The sequence below is a fragment of the Podarcis raffonei genome, chromosome 6 (genome assembly GCF_027172205.1).
Source record: "Podarcis raffonei isolate rPodRaf1 chromosome 6, rPodRaf1.pri, whole genome shotgun sequence".
Taxonomy (NCBI): Eukaryota; Metazoa; Chordata; class Lepidosauria; order Squamata; family Lacertidae; genus Podarcis; species Podarcis raffonei.
In genome coordinates this window covers 60,951,860-60,975,656 of record NC_070607.1, presented here as the reverse complement: position 1 = coordinate 60,975,656, position 23,797 = coordinate 60,951,860, and the positions used below count along the sequence as shown (strand labels likewise).

The 23,797-nt window shown below is 41.5% G+C and overlaps 1 protein-coding gene and 1 long non-coding RNA gene across 4 annotated transcripts in view; one reads left to right on the top strand and one right to left on the bottom strand.

Annotated features, from left to right (window-relative positions):
- Positions 1-23,797, bottom strand: part of LOC128416146 (membrane cofactor protein-like) — a 37,467-nt gene extending 13,670 nt beyond the window's left edge. The window contains exons 1-8 of one of the 3 annotated variants that reach the window (XM_053393433.1): positions 23,684-23,797; positions 21,266-21,439; positions 18,685-18,864; positions 15,114-15,305; positions 13,444-13,635; positions 5,200-5,226; positions 4,229-4,292; positions 2,117-2,736 (exon numbers count right to left, since the gene is read on the bottom strand). In XM_053393433.1, the coding sequence (XP_053249408.1) occupies positions 2,706-2,736; positions 4,229-4,292; positions 5,200-5,226; positions 13,444-13,635; positions 15,114-15,305; positions 18,685-18,864; positions 21,266-21,439; positions 23,684-23,768 (945 nt within the window). In that variant the 5' untranslated portion in view covers positions 23,769-23,797 and the 3' untranslated portion in view covers positions 2,117-2,705. Of the gene's footprint in view, positions 1-2,116; positions 2,737-4,228; positions 4,293-5,199; positions 5,227-13,443; positions 13,636-15,113; positions 15,306-18,684; positions 18,865-21,265; positions 21,440-23,249; positions 23,362-23,683 lie in introns of those variants that run through there. The other 2 variants (XM_053393431.1, XM_053393432.1) reach the window with 2 other exon arrangements.
- LOC128416151 (uncharacterized) lies at positions 2,717-4,339 on the top strand. The gene is made up of 2 exons (XR_008331152.1): positions 2,717-3,062; positions 3,650-4,339. It is a non-coding gene; the product is annotated as an uncharacterized LOC128416151 (long non-coding RNA).

Sequence of the window (23,797 nt, the reverse complement as noted above, 5' to 3'; positions counted from 1 at the left end):
TGTTGTTATTGCCAATGTTGCTTCTCCCTCGTGTTGTCTTCTTATCCCCGAATAGTAAAATATATTCCTTGGACACATTTGCCAGGCTCCATTCATTTTGGTATCGAGGCACTTAGAAACCTTGAGCATTTCAAAATTGAAATTCTATCTCAATTTTGAGATATAATTGAATATCTGTTTTATGAGATTGTTAGGCAGACTGACTATAACTAGAAAAGCAGGCTATACATATTGTGGGAGAGAGGCTGAGGAAGAATAACGTTTACACTCAGCGTAGGTTTATTATGTATATACTAGTTTGTTTTTGCAACCATAGCCACACATGTACAACAGGGGTTGTTAAAAGTGGTGCCATTTCCCCTACCTATTCTCCTGTGAACTCTTGGGTGTATGCTATGAAATTTGGTTCATTACAGTTTTCTGTGTAACCGTAGAAGCAACAAGAAATAACAGGTGAATGAAGCAGATGAATGTAGTTCAATAGATGATTCAGCCATACAGGAGCAAGTTACTATAAAGATAACCAACATAACTAACCCGTAGGTATGCCCTTGCTGGCACCCCAGAGAGGTTACTTTGGTGCTGCTAATGCAGCAAAAACAATGAGGGAGACATACAGCCACAGCAGGCACTGTAATTCCAATGGTTTGACCTCATCCCTGAAGGCACACTCTTCCATTTTCTCCCAAGTCAGACAGATGCCAACCACATGGCCATATTTATCATCATACAGTTGCACCAGGGCCCAAGCCTTCAATGGGACCCAAACTCTGAGCATTCACTTAAAAAGAATAAGTAAGTCTCTAGCCCTAACAGGAGGAAAGCTATAAGGCAAAATGTGCAGCAACCCTTCTAAGCCATTTCTTTGAGGTAAACCAGTCTGCACCTGCCTTCCTGCAATGAGTAAAATCACAATGAGCGCTAAGCTAAGTCTGAAATGTGATTGTTGAGTGAGTTATTGGACACTAGGCCGGAGTCATAACAAGCTGCTGTTTTCTCCCCTTTAGTGCTCTTTTCAGCTTCTGCCAGATTTTCTAATAATCCTTAGAATCTCCAAAATACCTAGTAGATTCTCCCTTTGCCCTTCCTTTCTTCCTAACAACCAAGATGTATCTTTCCTCTTGTTTCAAATAAGGGGCCACTGCAGTGGTTAAGAAGGAGCTGAGGGAAAACAGGGCATACGGTGATAAGGTGAGCTGAAGGGAAATCTCAACTGCATCTCAACTGCAATCAGATCTAGCCAGCATGACCAATCCTCAGGGATTATGGGATTTGCAGTCCCAAAGTATTTGGGGGGCATGAAGTTAGGGAAACCTATCCTAGAAGGTTCCAAAGGCTACCCTATGCAGACACAGAACCCATATGAAGGACTGCACAGAGATCACAAAGAATTCTTGAGTACAGATACTGTGGACAAAAATGGGAATGGATAAGATCATCATACTATGTTTCTGAGCCAGCTGCTCCTAGAGATAAAATGCTGGACTTCAGGGATCTCAGGAAGGCAGTTTTTATGTCCTTATCAGAGACTGTAAGTGAAGAATGCAAATTATTCAGCTTTATGATATATTTGCATGAAGGAATTCCTAAATTTAAGAAAGAGGTGAATATAAAAAAATGTAGACAATATGTAAACCAAGGGCACTATGTCAGCAACCTCAGCTTTAGATTTTCATAAAAAAAGAGTTAAACGGTGCTTAACTTTCCCCAAAGCCTGCTGCTTCTCAGCTTCATATCTCTGTTCCTATTTCACACGTGTTCACTTTTTAGGCCTGTTTTAAAGAATTAGTGCGCAAGGGAATCCACTTCTTTCCTTCCTTCTCCTAAAATACCCCTTCTGAAGTAGTCTTTTTCTTTTAAATAATGTTGGTGAGGATTTAACTATGTGCAACTGCATCTAAGTTTCCATAGAATCTGAACCAGGCACTTACCTTTACCTGAGTAAATTAGGTTTAAAAGATACTGTAATTTGTGAACTGTCATACTTCCTTGCATGTGTGTTTTTACTAAATGACAAGAATAAGGCACTATTAGCAAAAGATGAAAAAAGTAGGTTTTAAAGAAACAAAAGGTGGACACATTTTAAAGGAAGAAAAGTAGCTCAAACTGAACAGTGTTTCACTGATACTGTTATTTTATTTTTAAGGTGATTATTGCCCTAGATTCAAAATCTTGCAATTTCAGAAGGGACTATTGCATAGTATGTGCCTTTGTTGCTTTCTTCATAAAACTACATGTTGTAGCATATACCTGTCAGGAATCTTATGCTCAATCAGCAGGAGAAAGGGGCAGTTCACACAAAGGTAGTGGGATGCAGCACTATGAGATCCTACCTATACAGTTGGTACAGTGGTTTTTGCTGAGTTCCTCAACAGAGTTCTGACTGTCCTGTAACATGTAAGTAAAGGGCCAAAGAAGGGGAAGGAAAGAAGGGTCAAAAGAAGGGGAAGGAACAGAAAGAGAATAATAAGATGAGTCTACCCAGTTGCCTCCACTGATTGGCTCTTCATGTTGTGAAGATTATGTCAAATCTGCCTCATACACTGTCCCCTTGGCTCTGTTACTGAAAACTACTCATTGGAGAAGACTGGTTTGGTTTTCCTCCAGACGTCTGCTTTCTATCTGGTATTCTTGCTCTGTTTCTGCCTCTCCTTTATTTCCTGCTACTGCCCAAGTGACAGCATTAGTAACTTCTGTGACTTCATTCATATGCTACATTGTTCTCCCTTTGGTAGCCTGTCGGAGAACAGAAGTAGCAGAGTAAATTTGATTAAGTCTTGGGATTATTATTTTTTAAATCACCTGGCATCAAAATTATATCAATGAACACGTCAGCTAAGCCTTCATTCTGGAGAAAATCCTTTCTCCAGTATCCATGAGACCTCAGATAGTGATGAAACTCAGAAAAAGGCCTCCACTTCAGAAATTTGTGTATGGACGGGACTATGTACAGACAGGATCATCCTTTGTACCTGGTCCCAAGATGTGAACAAGCTTAAAACAATTTGGAATTGTGTGTAGAAATGGGCTTGGAGGCATTGCAGATTCTGAAGCACTGTAGGGTGAGAATCATAGAATCATAGAGTTGGAAGAGACCACAAGGGCCATCGAGTCCAACCCCCTGCCAAGCAGGAAACACCATCAGAGCACTCCTGACATATGGTTGTCAAGCCTCTGCTTAAAGACCTCCAAAGAAGAAGACTCCACCACACTCCTTGGCAGCAAATTCCACTGTCGAACAGCTCTTACTGTCAGGAAGTTCTTCCTAATGTTTAGGTGGAATCTTCTTTCCTGCAGTTTGGATCCATTGCTCCGTGTCCGCTTCTCTGGAGCAGCAGAAAACAACCTTTCTCCCTCCTCTATGTGACATCCTTTTATATATTTGAACATGGCTATCATATCACCCCTTAACCTCCTCTTCTCCAGGCTAAACATGCCCAGCTCCCTTAGCCGTTCCTCATAAGGCATTGTTTCCAGGCCTTTGACCATTTTGGTTGCCCTCCTCTGGACACGTTCCAGTTTGTCAGTGTCCTTCTTGAACTGTGGCGCCCAGAACTGGACACAGTACTCCAGGTGAGGTCTGACCAGAGCAGAATACAGTGGCACTATTACTTCCCTTGATCTAGATGCTATACTCCTATTGATGCAGCCCAGAAACTGCTAGCTATTCCGGCTGGGCCTGATAGGACTTGAAGTCTATAAACATTTGGAGGACCAAAGTTTCCACACTCCAAAGGAACAACCAGTGACAATGCTGAAACAAGGGGCAACCCCGGCCTGCAACCAGGAGCCATGTGTCCCATTTCGCCACTTGAGATGCAATAAGAAGTGCTGCCTGACCTCCTGCCGGTGGAAAAACAGCACCAGCATTGGCACCAATTGGCTTCACCCTGCCTCATGTGTGGGCTGGGCAACCCCATTCAGAACAGAGTGAACACCAATGCCTAGGTAGATGAAGCATTCAGATACTGTAACTTGACCTTGTCTGGATATTCAGCAAAAAAGGGGAAATTAATACATTTTTGTTAACAATATTTGGTAGCTCTGGTTTAATAAAAAAAGTATATTGCATTTCCTTTAAAATTTCAAAACAGCCCCCATAGCAAGGTTGTGAGAATATCAATTTATTATCTACAAGGAGAGTATATTTATTTAGATAAAATGTTGTGGACCTTAGAAATGCAAAACAGAAAGGAAAATAGGAGTTTGGTGATAAGAAAACTTTTACCTTGATTGTGAACATTTCTTATAAGCCCATTTAAGTGTCAGGATCAATACAGGTAATATGCTTGCTAAAAAAGAAGAAGAAACACACACCACCATTCTAGTAAAAAACCCCCACAAAAGGTCAATAAAACTGATGCATAATTAAAAACAGCATAGAAAATGCTCTGCAAATATTACTAATAAACATTTCACACTTGAATGTACGTTAAACTGTCATTTGGTGGTCACAAGTCATTCTAAGACCAAACCACTTATTATTAGGGTGTAAAGACGGGTGATTTGTTGTCTTTGTTGTTTTGTTATGGGAACCTATCTGAAATAACTATGATGCCAAAATTCTAAAATTACAGTTTCACAGACAGGATTATTATGAAAATGATTCTACCTCTTGGAATGTTAAGGTAAAACTTGCCAGCAAATTTATTTGGATTGCTTCCATAGGGGGGAAATACGAACTGTACTTGGAAGTAAACTCCACTGAGTTTAAAGATGTATCTCAACCCACAGAGGAGATTAGACAAATGATGAGCAAAGATTTGAGCATTGATGCCAAGCTTTGGAAATATGAAAAATTGTGCACACTATTGGTGCTTTGTAAATGGTTGGAATAAAGTGTGTGTGTGTTTATATGTAAACACACACAAACAGTCCTTGAATAATCCAGAGTCAGTGCAACAAAAAGAAACTCCTATTTAGGAAAAAAAATAGGGAAAACATCTAGAGTCATCAACTAACTGTAAGCACTTTTAAGGCCCAATTTCTTAAATCTCTACAATGAAACTTCAAAATACTTATCTCTGGCTGCATAGTGCCCAGCTTTCTGTGACCCCATAATATTATTGCCATTTTTCACATAGCAATGTTTTATACCATTTCATATTTTTTGCATATTAAATTGTATAAAATATCGGTATGTAAAAAACTATAATGCATCGCCATGTTTCCCCCATACATTTTCAAGAAATTACATACCAGCTATAAGTAGTTTCAGGAAAACACCTAGAAAAGAGGGGGAAATGGTTCTAATAAGCAAACGTCTCAAAATAAAACCTTGTAAGACTAATTATAGAAAGGCTACTCATTTCGGACTGGCAGCCACATCTGAAATGGCTTATAAACTGAAGTACTGCAGCTCAAGGTGGATTTTGTATCAGAGCTGGTGGATATGTTTACTTAAATCATTTTCACACACACACCATATACCGTATTTTTCGCCCTATAGGACGCACTTTTCCTCTCCAAAAATGAAGGGGAAATGTGTGTGCGTCCTTTCGCTGAAGCCTGGAGAGTGAGAGGGGTTGGTGTGCACCAACCCCTCTCGCTCTCCAGGCTTCAGGAAGCTATCTGCAAGCCTTGGGAGCCCGGCGGGAGTTCCCGCGGGCTCCCTAGGCTTGCAGATATCCGCCTGCATCCCGAAGCCTGGGGCGCACTGAGCAGCGCGCCCCGGGCTTCGGGCAGATATCCGCAAGCCTGGGGAGCCTGGCGGGAACTCCCGCCGGGCTCCCCAGGCTTGCAGAGAGCTCCCTGAAGCCCGGGGTGTGCTCCGTCTCAGGATAGCAGCCTGTTCTGAGGGCTGGGGTCGGGGGAAGCTCGGGGGGGATATTTTTTTCTCTTTATTCCCCCCCCCAAAAAAACACCTAGGTGCGCCCTATGGGCCTGTGCGCCGTATAGGGCAAAAAATACAGTATACTTGACGGGCACTTCAAAAATTAATACTATATTAAGAAACCACACGGGTTTAAAAGAATAGATGTTGACTTTACATGACTCAATCTCAAATCATAATTGTTTTTTGCTGTGGTAAGAACTTCCTTTTAAAATACTAAAGTTGCAAATATCATTTTAAAATGAAATACTTGAGGATTATGCAAACCATTTAGATTCTCATAAACCGGAAACTTAATTTGTTTTGTTGCCTGTCAGCTATATCAGACAACAACTTCAGAAGCTTTTGAGAATGTCTGTTGGGGTGGGAGAGGAAGTGCAGAAACTGTTGTTTGCTTTGCTGTCTGCCAATCACATGGAGCAGTTGGCAGGCAGCTACTTGAGGGACTTCATGAATATGTGTGCACGGTAGCAGGTTTTTGCCTTCTTAGTAGTGGCACCCATCCTGTGGAATGCCCTCCCTTCAGATGTCAAGGAGATGAGTAAGTATATAACCTTTAGAAGACATCTGAATGCAGGCCTGTATAAGGAAGCCTTTTAACGTCTAATGTTTTATTATGTTTTAATATATGTTGGAAGGCGCCCTCAGTAGCAGGGGCAACCCAGTCAGATGGGCGGGGTACAAATATCGAAATTGAAATGTGGGAGTGGGGTAAGAAGCAGCTGCTTGACATGGGCCTCAGGTGGATTTCTTGCTCTGAAACTGAAGAAAGCAAGGAAGCAGGTTTTGATTGTTGAATGAGGTTGGTTAATTTGTATTTGTATGTTGACTCATCATTTTTAAATTTTAATTGTGGGTAGGGGCCTCAAAAGCTGGGAGACCTTGGTTAAGAGACAAATGCCCAGTTCCATTTTCTTAAAAGAGCCTTCATGAAGGTGTGCTGTGAAGTATAAAGCATTTCTTCAAATATCTGTAAATAGTTGCACCTCAACTGTTTCCACTCTGAATGTGTTTTAGTCTGGGCTTCCGGAGGCGGTGCCAGCAATAATGGCGGCTTCCCCCGATACGGAGGGAAGAGCTCCGCAGAAATCGGGTCCTGCCGCTGCAGCGAAGCGGGGGCCCTTCTAAAATCACAGGCAGGAGAAGCCTGTGAGCGTGGGGCTCGGCGGGCACCGTTGGCGCCCCCCCGAAACGTGAAGGGGCTCAGTAACGAGCTCCGGAGCGCGAAGGGGCTGTTGGCGCGGTGCTTCGAGCCGACTGCTACTTCTGCAGAGTGAAGCTGCACAGCTGTTATCGGAGAGCGCTGTCCTCTTTCCTGTGACAATTCGGCAATTGAACAACTACCCGTGAGTAGGACTATTTTAAAAATTGGAATTAAAGGAAGAAAATGTTTGAATTCGGCACCGAATGCGGGAAGGTCTAAACAGGAAGTCCACCTTCCGCTTTTGTAAATAGATCAAAGCAAAAGCCGTATCTTCTAAATACCTGGAAATTGCTTTGGGAAAAGACTTAAATCCGCTCATAAAAAAGGAGAGTTCCCTTCCCGATTTGCAGGAGTGGGAAGGGAGAAAGGGAAGTGTTATATCTGCGGAAACAAGTGAGAAAGATATTAAACCACCACTCAATGCCTGGGGACGGACTGTCAGAGATTGAAATTTTTGTTACACTGGGAACTGCACTGTATAAGGACTAAGTAACTTTTGGATAGCAAGCTTTGCAAGAAACATTAAAGGAACTGTTGCCTTTCTGCTACAACTTTTGCTACAGCTTTTATTGCTACAATTTTTGCTACAACTTTTGGACAACTTGAACTGTGTCCCTCTAGAGGACTGTGAAATTGTTGCAACTGATTTGGGAAACTTCCATGGTAAATAGACTTGGGGACTTTCCACTGAAACAAGTGACTTGGGGAAAGTGAAACTGTTGTAACTGATTTGGAAACTCTCTACTGTAAACAGGAGAGGGGAATTTCCACTGAAACAAGACTTGGTGAGAGTGACCTTGAGCTTCTGATAAACTGTTATGGAGTTGACACAAGAAAAAGAAAAAGCAACGAGATCAAAGACAAGACAGCAGCAGCAGCAATCGCTGCTGCAGCATAGAGCTTCGGCATCTGGTCCCTACGGCCCTATAGGGGAAGATCCATCCCAGGCAGGGCCCAAAGGAATGGATGAGGGTCTAACCTCAGCACTGGGTAAAATATTTGAATCTTTGGGAAATTTGAACAAACAGGTTGCTGATGCATCAAGCAAAATTACTGTAGCATCAAATAAAATTGACCAGAATACCTTAAGTATTAACAACTTGGGACAGAAAGTGAGTACAAATACAGAATCAGTTGGGAAATTATTGGAAGAATCTTCCTCGACCCGAAAGATTGCTGAAGAAGCGAGGGAGAGAGTGCAGGTTTTTGAGGAAAAACTACCACCAATATCTAAACAGCTGGAGGACCACAAATCAATTTTATCTATGATCGAACTGAAAGATAAGCAAACAAATCTCAGGATTAGGGCCGTACCTGAACTTGAGAAAGACAACCTGAGGGACTTTCTTATGAAGGAATTTACAGGTTTTTGGGGCCTAGAAGAGGAGAAATTGGACTTTAAGATTGTGAGTGCTTTCAGACTTGGAAGAGGGGGGAGAAAGAACAGGGTGAGAGACTGTTTGATCACCCTCCGATCGAAAGAAGAGAGAGACAGAATTTTGAGCCTACATTTTCAGAAGACTTTGGAAATTAGCGACAAAAAAATTGAGATATTCAAGGATATCCCAAAGTATCTTCTGGACCTCAGGTCCAACTATGGAGACCTAGTGGCCCTGCTGAGAGGAAGCAGAACTATATTCAGGTGGGAATTCCCCCAAGGCTTGTCCTTTACTTACAAAGGAAGGAAATATAAAATAAGATCAGTGGAAGATAAAGAAAAATTTCTGAGTGAGCACGAAGAAGATCTGCAAAAAGAAACTGCAGAAGAGTTGAGAGTCTTGAAACTTGGATTACAGGGTATTTTACCATCACCTTTGGGTTTGGACGACCCAGAGAAAGTGATACCACCGTCGGATAAAGAACAACAACTGGGAGCAGTTGGAGGAAAATAAAGTAAATACACCATGTCTCTGCAAGCATTAAGTTGGAACATTCGTGGTTTGAACTCCCCGGAGAAAAGGAGGAAAGTCTTTCATATTTTAAAAAAGGAACAATTGGATTTGATTTGTTTACAGGAAACGCATGTGATAAGGCTACATAGGAAAATATTGATTAATAAAAGATTGGGCCAAGAATTTATTTCATCGGACAAAGTCAAGAAAAGAGGAGTGGTCATTTATGCAAAGGAGAGCCTATCACCGAAATTTATTTTTAAAGATGAACAAGGAAGGTATGTTGCAATTGAGATTCAAGTACAAGGAGAAAATTTTTTGGTAATAGGAGTGTATGCACCTAATGAGGGGAAGTCTGAATTTTTTAAAAAATTGCATGAGACATTGTTGGACTATATGGACTACAATATGATTATGATGGAAGATATGAATGGAGTGGTATCTACAAACATGGACAAGTCATTGAGACAGGTAATTACCAATGATGGCAGACTACCAAAAATTTTTTTTGAGATGACGGACAACATGGACTTGATTGATATTTGGAGAACAAAGAACCCCTTGGGTAGAGAGGGAACTTTCTTCTTTGAAGCCCAAATGACATGGACAAGAATTGACCAAATCTGGATAACTAGGAGTCTGGCACCTAAGACTCGAAAAATGTAAATCTGCCCTAAAATCTGCTCCGACCATAATGCAGTGAGAATGGACATGAGAATAACAGTAACCGGTTCCTTTAGATGGAGGATGAATTACACCTTATTCAGAGATCAAGAGGTTATTAAGAAGGCCCAAAAAGCGCTGAGAGACTATTTCGAGATTAATTTGAACACCACCATGGAAAAAAGAGTAATCTGGGATGCAGTAATCTGGAGAAGAATTTAACACCATTAGAGAGAGAGGGGTTTCAGAAGGAGACAGGATTGACATTAGTGAATAAAGTTAAATACTTGGGGGTTAATATGACTGCTAAGAACTTGAACCTATTTAAGGATAACTATGAGAAATGCTGGTTAGAAGTGAAAAAGGACTTAGAAATTTGGTCAAATTTGAAGCTTTCCTTGTTGGGCCAAATAGCTGCTATAAAGATGAATGTATTGCCAAGAATGTTGTTTTTGTTTCAATAATTGCAAATCCTGGACAAGATGGACTGTTTTAAGAAGTGGCAAAGAGATATTTCTAAATTCGTCTGGCAGGGCAAGAAGCCCAGAATAAAATATAAAATACTAACTGATGCGAAGGAAAGAGGTGGATTTGCCCTGCCAGACCTTAAACTTTATTATGAATCAGCGGCTTTTTGCTGGCTGAAAAAATGGCTGCTTCTTGAAAACACCGACATTTTGGATTTGGAAGGATTTAATAATGCTTTTGGGTGGCATGCATATCTATGGTATGACAAAGTTAAAGTACATAGAGCTTTTAGGAACCATATTGTCAGGAAAGCATTGTTTAATGTCTGGACAAAATACAAAGACTTATTTGAAAATAAAACCCCAAGGTGGCTGTCACCGATGGAAGCAAAAGCTCTGAAAAAGCTCAATATGGAGGCCAAATGGCCGAAATATTGTGAAATATTAGAGCAAGAAGGGGACAAACTAAAATTGCAAAGTTTTGAGAAACTAAAAGACAAAGTGCGTGATTGGCTTCATTATTATCAAATAATGGAGGTCTATAATCTAGACAAAAAAATTGGCTTCCAGGTGGAGAAATCAAAATTGGAAACAGAACTGTTAGAACCTAAAACAAAGATATTGTCAAGAATGTATAACTTGCTGTTGAAATGGAATAATCATGAGGAAATAGTGAAACCGGTTATGAACAAATGGGCACAAGATCTTGGACACAGTATTTTGCCAGCTGACTGGGAACAGTTGTGTACCACAGGTATGAAATTTACGGCATGTAATACCCTAAGAGAGAATATTATGAAAATGATGTACAGGTGGTACATGACACCAGTCAAGCTTGCAAAAATCTATCACTTGCCCGATAATAAATGCTGGAAATGTAAAGAAACAGAAGGTACATTCTTTCACCTTTGGTGGACGTGCCCAAGGATTAAGGCTTTCTGGGAGATGATATATAATGAAATGAAAAGGGTATTTAAATATACCTTCCTGAAGAAACCAGAGGCCTTTCTCCTGGGCTTAGTCGGCCAATTGGTGCCAAAGAAGGATAGGACCTTTTTTATGTATGCAACAACAGCAGCAAGAATACTCATCGCAAAGTATTGGAAGACACAAGATTTACCCACCCTGGAAGAGTGGCAGATGAAGGTGGTGGACTTTATGGAACTGGCTGAAATGACTGGCAGAATCCGAGACCTGGGAGAAGAGTTGGTGGAAGAAGATTGGAAGAAATTTAAAGACTATCTGCAGAAATATTGTAAAATTAATGAATGTTAAAATGATGTTGGATTGAATTAAAGTGGTATCTAGTAACAAAGTTATTAGGAATATGTAAAAACGAATTGACAGCGGAAGAAACTATGAAAATTATATTATGTCAAAATATAAAGTTAAGATAAATGAAAGGGGGGAAGAATTTGCTGAGCAGAATAAGTAACTGGGAATACAAAAAAGGAAGGTGTGAGGAAGTCAGAGAAACATGTAAATGGAATTACGTTATGAAATGTATGATTTTTCTTTTTCTGCTTTTCTTCTTTTTTTCTCTTTCTCTCTGTTTTTCTTAATTGTTTGTGTTTTTTTTAATATGTAAAACCTCAATAAATATTTATATAAAAAAAAAGAATGTGTTTTAGTCTGTAAATACCATTTCTGACAATTTTATTGGTTCTTGGGGTTTGTGAGTGGACAATTCATCCACTAACAAGACCCAATTCCACATACAACTGGATATTAAATTTTCATTTAAACTAAATATCCATGCATACAAATATACATGTGTCAACACCCTAAAAGCATCAGTTTTAACTGAGTGCAAAATGTGTCACCATGGCTGCTGCATCATTAATGAGTAACAATCTGAACACAGAATTTAGCCCAATGCAGTAGACATTCCTGATCTGGCTATCCATGCTGGATGGTAACGGTTGGGACTGTTAGGATATTTCCATTCCACCTTAAAAGGGGAAAGGCTGTTGTGAGTCACAGCCTGCGTATTTCCTGCTCACAGGAAGTTTCTGTTTTGTATATAGCTGTTGTTTCTCTCTCTGTGCCTTGACACGCAGGCAGGCAGTCATGTTTTTCTTTGTTCTGACCGACACTGAATAAAATTGTAAATAATGCTCTCCTGAGTGCATCTTTTGTTGTGCGAACTCTGCGAAAGGGCATGCACCAGTCCTTGGAATGTGGACAGATGTTTCTGAGGTTTGTGTCGCTAAGTGACTGATACTGCGTTTCTACGGGAGATTGATGGATCGTCCGGAGTCGACGTGGGGGCATGATGGCCTTTGTCTCCCTGGCAGTATCCCAACAACAGGGACAACACTAGTTTCTATGTCATGTTTCAAATGACCACGTCAAAATTCTACATTCTGACTAAGGAGATAACACCTTATGATCCAGCACCAGGAAATTGGGATGCAAAGAGCAGTGCCTGTTCAGAAGTGCCTAGTGCTGACAATTTACAATATAGCCTTCAGAGAAGGTTGTTTGCCCCTGAATATCGCCTTTGGGGTGGGTAAATTCAGCTTGCAAGATCTTCAGAGAGACTGACTAGGTACTAAACAAATATTGCCTGAAAGATGTTATAAAAGTAAGAGGCAGAATAAAAATTCTCAAAGACTTCTGGAAGCTTGACTTCCCATGGACTAGTGGTGCCCAGGATTCATTCCATATCCACATTTTGCTCTAGAGGGTTGCAGTCCAGAGTTCTACAACCAAAAGTACTTCTACAGCATGGTGCAGTACTTCAAGAGGTTGTGAACACCAAGGGCCACTTTATGGGTGTCAATGTCTGTGTTGTTGGGAGAAAACATGGTATAGATATCTTCCGGATGTCCCGCCCTTGCTGACAAGCCAGAGGCTGATCCAGTCTTCCCTGGCCTAGTGGTGCTTGTCAGTGATTTTTCCATGTGCCCCCTCAACTTCACCATTCAGGCATTCACCTTCAAACCGTAGCTGGTGTCTTCCTACAGGTCTACATGGATAGGCATGGACTGTACCTTCAGCTACTACCACAGTTCAGCTTGGCTGCCTGTGAAAATGCTTTGGCCATTTAAAGTTAAGGTGGAGGTCCCTCTATACCTTGCTAGATATGGATATCATTGTTGTCTCCTGTATCCTGCTCAAAAGCTGCAAGACGGTATCCTTCTTGAGAAGCACCCTGATATGTCTAAGCTTGGAGATGAGATAGATGCTGTACCCATGGGCAGAGACCAGAATGTTAACACAGTTCCAGTTAACCGATGACAAGTATGTATGCATGTGTAAATAAAACCATATATGTTTTTTCAGGTACCACATCTTAGAGGTATACATTTGCACCCCCAAATCTCTCACTGGTCAGAGATTTAGCATTTATAACAGTATTTTCAGAAATATAATGCTTACTCAGAGCACAAGTTGGAATATTAGGCAACCATTGCTTCCCACCGATGTAATTAATCCTAGGCGATCCAATCAAAATATAGCCAATATCACATTGAATAGTAACTTCATCTCCAATGTTGTAGTACTCTTTCTCCCCATAGATTATTCTTCCATTACGGATATAGAGTTCAGTAGTGTCTGGTGATGTTCTAGCTGAAAACACAAAAAAACTATTAAAAATAATATAAGGCAGTACTAAACTGCACACAAAATAGGGGAAAAAAATCATACTTGTGCAACTTGATTTTGCAAAATGCAGAATGTTCTATACAAAAAAGTTAAGAAAACTTCCTGATATTATGTATGATATTGTGCTATTTTACATCTGTCAGAAGTGTCTGGGAGCTGCCATTAAGAGATCTGGAGTGAAGTGTCATCAATAAGCAGATGACACCCAGCTCTGTCTCTCTGTTCTAAGTAAACATTCATTCATCATCCAGGTGGCATTGTTACTTCTTTCTCCTGGGATGGGGCTAAAAGGAAGATTTTTAGGTCATGTTTGCAAAGCTTGGTGTGATGCATCCTATTAGATATTGATAGCTAGTTTGTAGATCCCTGGAAAAGGTTAAGAGAGGGTGCAATCCAGTTCACAGCCACAGTATTGTACCTTCTCTTTTACTTCTTCCACTGGTCAACTCTGCAGCCCTGGCCTATTTGTCATGGTTCTAACCCCATCCCATTCTTGCATTGTGCAAAATGAAAGGATTCCAAAGTTGCAGCTTTTGCTCTATCACTCCAATGGATTTTTTCACTAATGATTTGTTTTTATATTAAAAACATTGTACAAGAACTGAGTGGTTTGGAATACTTCAATTTCAGGCCTTCTGCATGCTGATGCTATTGCAATTATCTCCACCACATTAATTGGAATATGGAAGTTACTGAGCAACTAAGTTTTGTATGAAACAGCACCTATTATTACTGCAAAGACTAAAATTCTAGATATTGGCAAGAAGAAAGCTCATATATGGAAGCTGGGCAATCCCATGGCCAGCCACATTCATGTAAGCCACATTCAGTACTAACTTTCATGCAAAGGGACCCAGAACTAAATCTCTAATCAGGGACAGGATATGATGAGGTGCACACAGCAGCTAGCATACCACTAAAATAAAAATATCAACTGTAATTGGGATTAAAATATATCATTTTTAGTCCAATAAACCAATGCAGCCAATGTTCTGGAAAGCAAGTGAAAGCATTCATGTAAATACACATGACAGAAGTCTGTCAAATTGTACTTAAGATACCTTGGCGGGGGGCGGGGGGGGGATTAGACAAGGACCAGGTTCAAATCCACAGTAAGCCATGAAGCTACCTAGGTGACCTTGGGCCATTTACTGTCTCTTGGCCCGAACAGCATTCCACTGTTGAACAGATAAAATTGGGAGACATAGACCTATGTACACCACCCTGCTCTCTATGGAAGAAAGGTGGAATATAAATGTAATAATGAACAAAAAAGTAAACAAAAAACTGCTAGAAGAATGAAGCAGCTTCAGAAGATGTCAAGACCACATATAATGGTGTGGGTGTGTCTGCCCATCTGTGATTTACCTGTAGATAATGGGAAATATCTGTCTTGAGTATGGCTTTAAAAGGAACATTTATATATGGATTTATATACATACAGAAACATGGTTGTATAGAAGGATCCCACTGATTGTAGCCTTTGCATTTTACAGTCATCTTTGTGGTTTCATCAAAAAAAGAATGATTTGGATGGCAGTAAACTGTGATGGTATCTCCAATTTTGTATTCAGGTTGCAATGGATACACACTCCCTTTGGGCATTACTGGAGCACCACAATTTTCCGGATAAACTATAACAAGAAAAATAAAACTGGAAGATATAAATGCAAGACTAGTAGTATACAATCTGTCACAAGATTCAAGATGCCGCCATTGTGTCAGGTACCTGGATTTTTGAGCAGGCCGTCCTAACCATTGGCGCTAGGGGTGCATGGCACCCGGACGCCAGGCTCTTAGGGGTGCCAGACCAAGAGTCTGGGGCCGAGTGTTGGAGTCTGGGGAAGAGCTGCCAACAGCCGGACTCCAACGCTTGCCCCCGAACTTGCACTGAGCAGCCCGCAGCAGAAGAGCCTGCAGTGTTCTGACAGGTTCTGCTCCGCTCAGCTGTCAACTCTTCCCCCAGCTGCATGGCCGCTGTTTCAGTGCTGCGCCCGGAGTGCCATGTAACATGGGCGTGGCGCGGTGCATCCTGTTGCATGCGCCAAGCTGCAGGTTCCTTTGTTGGCTTTTCCACTGTTGGCGCACACTCCCAGCACCACCCAACGTGGGGTGCCAGTGCAGAACAATGGGGAAGGCAAGCGGTATCTCCAGACAGGATCTGCCACACGCCAATGGCAACAACAAATCCTGACGAATAGGAGCATGTGGATCCTGTCCAGAGATGTTTCCTCTGCTGCCGCTTGCATTCCCCGTCATTCTGCACTGGCACCCCATATTGGGAGGCACTGGGAACATGCGCTGACAGCGGAAAAGCCAGCAAAGGAACTCGCAGCTTGGCGCATGCAACTGGATGCGCCATGCAGCGCCCACAACATTTCACGGCACTCCAGGTGCTGCATGCGCAGCCAAAACAGTTAGCGGCCATGCAGCAGGGGTGTGGGGAGGCAGCGGGCGGACAGCCCAGTGACTGTGCCACCCAACATTTTGTCATCGTCCCCAGCATGGAACCCCCACCCACCTTTGTACACCCTTGTGCGTGGGGCGCTGGCACCTCCGTTGGTTGGCGCTTTGTGTCCCTGCATCCCACAACTGTTCTAAAGGTAAACAACTATTTCCTTAACAACTTTGGGGTCCCCCCCTTAAAAAAGGTTGACAACTCTGGGCAACCTAGGAGCGCCAGGCAGATCTTTGTACCCCAGCAATGTATATGCTTAAGACGGCCCTGTTTTTGAGCTCTGTAAGAAGGCACAAAACAGTTTAACACCAATTACGTCATGGCAAGTCATGCAAACTCTATTCTTTTGAACACAACAGGAGAAAAGTTAAATTATTCTTAAGCTTTTGTTCTTGAAATGTTTTTCTGTGCAGTCACACATTGGGCATGCTTGTAAAACAAATGCTATTAGGCAAACGGGATAAGAGTTACCCTTTCAGAAACAAATGACTAACATCTATGTGATGAGTGAAGCTACAAAATCTCTGTGTAAGCTAAGGTGGTACATGACCCCAGTCAAGCTTGCAAAAATCTATCATCTGCCCGATAACAAATGTTGGAAATGTAAGGAAAATGAAGGTACATTCTTTCACCTTTGGTGGACGTGTCCCAGGATTAAGGCTTTCTGGGAAATGATATATAATGAATTGAAAAAGGTATTTAAATATACCTTCTTGAAGAAACCAGAGGCCTTTCTCTTGGGCATGGCCGGGCAAGTGGTGGCAAAGAAGGACAGAACTTTTTTTATGTATGCTACAACAGCAGCAAGAATACTCATCGCAAAGTATTGGAAGACGCAAGATCTACCCACTCTGGAAGAATGGCAGATGAAACTGATTGACTGTATGGGATTGGCAGAAATGACGAGCAGAATCCGTGACCAGGGAGAAGAGTCGGCAGAAGAAGATTGGAAAAAATTTAAGGACTATTTACAGAAATATTGTAAAATTAAGGAAAGTTAAATGGTGTTGGATTGAAACTAAGTGGTTTCTAGCTGTAATGATATAAAGGAACATAGATGGGGGGAAAAGGGTCTGGAAAATAAGGTAATATTATAAGCTGTAATGCTTTAAGTGAAGGATTTGCTGAACAAATATTTTAATTGGAATACGAGGAGGAGAAGTACGAGGAGGTCTGAGAAATTTGTTACTGAAAGGTATGTTTTACGAACTATATGTCTTTTTAAATTTTTTTTGTTTGTTCTGTTTTTGTTTGTTTAAAAAAATTGGAAAATTTAATAAATATCTTTTAAAAAAAGATCTCTGTGTAAGCTAGATTTCAATGGACTTCTTTAAAATATTGCACTTGGGAAGGTGTAGGTCTTAGACCATTTGGCAAGGTGTAGGTACTAGGCCAGGAGTAGGGAATCATCCACCCTCCCTTTCTCTAAGGAATGTGTATACATGCTGTGGTGGGTATAAAGCCAAGGTTGGATTCACCAGCACTGGCTGAATGTGAGGTACTTCCAAGTTATCAGCAGTCAAGCTGAAGGTAACATGCTATATGGTGATAACATAGCATGGTGAGCTAGCATGGTAAAGTGCTAGTGGATCTCTATAAACTTGGGTCTTTACAAGATTTATTTCTAAAACCACAAGAACTGAATTATAGTAGATTAGTTCATGATGCAGCTGCATCTCTTAGATTTTATGTAGCTAGTGTGTTTTTTTTGTCTTGTGTCATGAGACATTGAACAGTTTATATAATTTGAATTGAACTATCCGGGCAAAGAGTTTTCTGAACTGGGAACTCCAGAAAAGGCTGACTACTGGAAAGCAGGAAGAACCTGACATTCTGCTCGATGACTCTGCTAGAGCTGTGCAGACTCTGTTGATCACACTGCTTTAAGTTTGGTATAGTATCAACAAACGGATGGTGGGCCCAGTATAACAGGTTATTGGCCAACTGACTTCTATAAGTCTAGCAACAGTTCATGTGATGGGGCGGATGCTGAACACCAGCAACATTCTTGCTTACCTGGCTAGCACTAGGGCAGCAGCAAACTCAGAGCTGCACAGGCGCACCAGTGAGGCTTTTGCTGCCACTCTAGCAGTCCTACGATTGCACACACACAGCCCCAACCTTGCCTTTGCTGCTTGTAACTTAGCTGAGCTGAACTTGCAGCTCCATACAGCAGCCTTTATGCATTCCACCTTTTGATTACCTTCTGTCTTGGATTCCTTAATTTTCTCCTCCTAGCACTGGTGAACTCCAGACACTAATTCCTACTATGATTTTACTTTCTGCCCTCCCCACTGGAGTAGACACATGCAAAACTAACAAATGTGTTTTCAAATTTGGGCTGCCCCTTCTTCTGCATTAGTGAACCATTATTATACTAAGCAATTAAAGCTCAGTTGGTTCTCTGAACTTTGTGAGATATAACACAAAAATACACCTTGGTGGCCAACATTCTTTACTCCTTTTTAAACATGTCAGTTCCCTATGTTTAAATGGCTTTTTATTGTGGAAAGAGAAAAATATATTCTAATCCAGTGCTTTTTTCAAAGCCTTACTCTTTTTGCAGGATGGCACTTCAGGGACCCAAGAACCGTTCTCCTCACAGCGAATAAAATAACTGCCGATTAAGAAGTATCCAATTTTACATTCAAATGTAATACTGCTGCCATAGGTATAGGAATCTCTAAATCCACTTAATTTTATTCCATCCGGAACTACTGGATTGGCACACATAACTGAAAGTGAAAAGTAAAATCAAAAAGCAGAACTCCTTAAAAACTAGAATATTTACATTTCTGCTCTCTTGAGAATGGGGTATTTTCTGATGAAACTTATTAAAAATTATTCTCTCCTAAATCATTAATCTAGATCAGGAGTGGCCAACCCCTTTTTGGTCCAAGGGCTATGTTTACCATTGGCTAACCCAATAGCTGGAGTAATATATATTATCATTAAAAAAGAAATATTTAGACTCACTTTATGTATTGGGTTGCTATAATTTGTTCACCATTTATAATTGTGCAACTTTAGTATAATCACCTAAAGGAACAGCCACTAAGGGTCAAATGCATGTTATGACAAGCACACTTTTCTTTTAAGTGGTCTTAGAACCGGCCACTTTCTGCAGGAAAAGCAGTCTCACTAAGCTTCAATTCAGATTAGGATTGCAATGTGGATGAGAGAGTGGAGGTTTAACCCCACACCATTTCCCCAGGCCCACCAGCAGCTTGTCTTTGCCCCCTGAATACATTGTTTACTGCATGAAGCACATTTCTGAAGAGGAACAGCTTTTCAGACGAGTGCTTTCCTGTTTGAGGAATACTTTTGTAATGGTTGTGCAAGATTATTGGTTGATAAAATAAATCCATCTCCTGTGAGGGTTCAACATTATCTTTCCGTAAATTAGCTTTTGCACTATTGGGAAATCAGATTCCTAGCAATCAAACAGTTAACAGGAAAACATGAAGAGTCAAATAATTCTGCTTATGTGATTGTCATTGACAACTAGCTAGCTAGCATCTTTATGAATCAGGAGTGCTGAGAGATATGATGGCAGGGGCAGCAATTCCAGTGGCCTGCTATAAGTGCATATTCTGTTTTCCTCCAGCATTATTCTATTTGTTCTTTTAATGTTTGGCTTATTTTCAAATATACATCTGTCTCCAGTGATTTCTCCTTCAAAAGGAAGACAAAATTGGCAAAACACTGGAGCACTCAGGGAAGTAGGAAATATACACAACACATGTATTTATAAAATCCTATCACTGATCTGGACATAGCAGCACACAGCTTCCTAGCAAGTCAGTAGGCTTTTTTAATAGCATCACTGCAGATATAATTGTTATGAAAAGAAAATCAACCTCCACATGTGGGTAGAGGGAATTCCCCTCTCCACTGTGCTTTACTGTTATTAGCAACAATATCACAAGAAATGGAAGGTGCTGCAATGACCAATATAGTCTCATTGCAATGGTATTTTATCACTATTTCTTAAGGATAAGTCCCAGTCCCATTGTGAGAGCCATCAAGACTACTTGGAGGAACTGCACAAGAAATTCCTAGAAAAATATTGAACAATTTAGCAAATAGGCAAAACTTGTATAGAAATGTTGGGAGTCTGGTAAATACGCTGCACTGAATGCAGAGAGAAATAGTCTGGAGTGCATGTTGAGAGCACAAGAAAACAAAGCCATCTTGAGTACAAATATCCCCCACAAAAAAGGGGTCCTGCAGGCCCCAGGCATGAGTTGGCCACCATTTCTGTCACCTGCTGTCTTTGTTGTTGTTGTTTGGTCAAACTCATGTTTGTAGCTTCGAGAACACTGTCCAACCATCTTATCCTCTGTCATCCCCTTCTCCTTGTGCCCTCAATCTTTCCCAACATCAGGGAGTCTTCTCTTCTCATGAGGTGGCCAAAGTATTGGAGCCTCAGCTTCAGGATCTGTACTTCCAGTGAGCACTCTGGGCTGATTTCCTTAAGAATGGATAGGTTTGATCTTCTTGCAGTCCATGGGACTCTCAAGAGCACCATAATTCAAAAGTATCAATTCTTCGGCGATCAGCCTTCTTTATGGTCCAGCTCTCACTTCTATACATCACTACTGGGAAAACCATAGCTTTAACTATACAGACCTTTGTTGGCAAGGTGATGTCTCTGCTTTTTAAGATGCTATCTAGGTTTGTCATTTCTTTTCTCCCAAGAAGCAGGCGTCTATTAATTTTGTGCCTGCTGTCACCATCTGCAGTGATCATGGAACCCAAGAAAGTAAAATCTCTCACTGCCTCCATTTCTTCCCCTTCTGTTTGCCAGGAGGTGATGGGACCAGTGGCATGATCTTAGTTTTTTTGATGTTGAGCTTCAGACCTTATTTTGCGCTCTCCTCTTTCACCCTCAAAGGGTTCTTTAATTCCTCCTCACTTTCTGCCATCAAGGTTGTGACATCTGCATATCTGAGGTTGTTGATATTTCTTCCAGCAATCTACTTCTTCTTATTTCATTAGAGTTTATTTCTAAGTAAGTGTGGGTACGATCACAACCACAAATTAAGAGAAGCTTGATATTTCTTATGTTTAAAGCATTAGAGTAACTTTTTAGAAATCACCAAAATAAACAAACACGTTTAGAGCAACACATACCATGACAGGGGTCTGACAACGGTGTCCAGGAACCGTTAATACATGTAGTTGTGTTAGTTTTATCATGCACTCTTACAGCACCTTCTTTGCATCCATATATTGCGAAGTGGTCACATATAAAGAAACCGACCTCAGAAAAGGGAAATTTTGGTAAATCGTCAACATCACAGGTCTCTGGGTTCACATAAAAAGACAAAGATTAATATGACACATAAGCCTTTGGAAGTAAAAATCCTGTTTACAGTTTCACTATATTTGTTCTAAAAAACTAAATATGGGATAATTATAACAAACAATAATGAAAGAAAAACACTGACAATGCAGTGAAAGTGTTTAAGTTGAGTTCATTAAACAGTGTGTATTAGCAGACACCTTTCACACTGAGGACTCAATATCCTTAATCTTCTCTTCTGCAAGCTCCAGTGAAACTAGCTCTGATGTTCTTACACAGTTCTTGTTAATTTCAAATTTACCACACTTACACTGTCATGTCACAAACATCCCAGGCCTCCCAGCCTATGACAAGCTCTGCAAGGTTCGTGGTGGTGGTCCTAAGCCTTGTTGGTTTGTGCCATCCTTAGCAACTAGTTTTTCTGAGGTGGGATGGCTTTCTCCAGTGAGAAGAAATTAATTACCAGCTCTCAGTCTAGCACAGTTTCAGATCTCTTTGGCAGCTTGTCAGTGGAATGGAGGAACCCAGGATCCTCATCCTTCGCAATGAGTCGTCAATCCACCTTTGACACAGATTTTTATTTTTTTTACATCTGCCGCAGGTCTAGGACAAAACCATCTTAATCTGATCCCTTTAAAAAAATCCTCCAGCTAACGCTTTTCAACTGGAGTTTTTCCACAGAAAATATAGAACATGTCTCTTTACTCTCTGTAACACTTCTCAAGCTAAAACCTCTGTAGCAGTTGACAAGCAGTAAAATACATACATACAGATCTTGGGCCCTCCTAATAGTAAAATGCAATAACAGGTAGGCATGAAGCACATACATACACTATCATAAAATAATGAACCCATAAATTAGCCAGGAATGAATCCAACATTCTGCCAGGACATGGGCTCGTGCCTTGCATTTACCCAGATTAGTGAATGAGGTGTGATACTCTGACGGGGGTCTGAGAGACCTCCTGTCTCCCCCCCCCCAAAGGTGGTGGTACTACGTACTATTGTGTACCACCAGAAAAAACACACTATTTTTTACAGAGATGACCAGGAAAGGCTCACACACCATTAATCTGAGATTATCTGATTCACTTACACAAATAACAAAGGCTGCAGCCAGATGCACTTTGGTATCTGTGCCATGTCAAGAATAGAAAGTCTTATTTTAGATGTGATGTAATGGAAACATGAATCTCATTTTTTGTTGGGGTAGTTTTATTTCTCATGTTGCCAAATATCCCGTATAGAATTTATAGGCTTTGCAATTTATGGGCTGCAATCCACAATCACCCTATGCCAGGTTGGTGTGTGTGTGTAGATTGAGTGAAGACATTTCTGGTGGCTCCTTTTGCTGACAGTGTGCCACTTGTGTCACTCTGCCAGCAAAGATCTCCCCCTTTGTCCACTGAATTGTACTGGCAGGTGGAATGCTACTGGTGGTATTCCCTCCACCGGAAAGCCCTGAAATCCTGAATTCTGGTGGATCACCAGGTGCTCTCAAAGCGCTTAGCTAGATAAGCAACTAGGTATAAAGACCCTGCACAGTTTGTTTTGTCTTGTCTTGTCCATATGATTTTATGTATTGATATTAACCTTAGGTTCTTCATTCTACAGCTGCCCCCCATCAAGTAAGTAAATAAATAAATAAAAATAGTTAACTAACTGACCTTATGCATTGCAGCTAGCTCGGTTGTGTGTGTGTGTGTGTGTGTGTGTGTGTATGTGTGTATATATATATATGTGTATATATTTATATCTATATCTATATAATGAGTTAGTGAAGCACCACAGAATAAAGTAGAACAACCCCACCGCTAATGCACTATTATTGTGTCAACCGCCCTAAAAGACCCCTCTGGGAGGCAACAAGGTCTTCCCCATGCGTGCTTCCTCGGGAGTAAGAAAGGCCGCCTGGCAGAGAAAGTCCCCTTTGGAGGATGGGCAGCCCAACTGGCTCTGGCAGCCTGGGACGCGGCGGGCGGCGCGCAACCGCCTCGCGGCTGAGGAGGACGGACACCTCGGCGCCACCTGGCGGGCTGCGGGGGGACACCCGCGTTTACCTCAGGCGCCTGGAAAGACCCGCCCACTCGCGCGCCGCGTTTTGCGAAGCCTCTCTAAGCTCGAGGAGAGATGGCGGGAAGGCGAGCGGGCGGGAGGGGAAGAGACAGGTGGCGGCGAGAAAGGGAGGCTCAGAGGCCGCAAGAGACTCCGTCGTCACTCACCTGGCTTCCACGTACAGTACTCACCCAACGTTCCCTGAGGCAGCAGCAACAGCATCGACAAACCCAAGAGCAGGCGGGTCAGCACAAGCCCCCAGGACGGCCGTTGCATAACGCTGAGCGGCGACGGCGAAGAGAAGG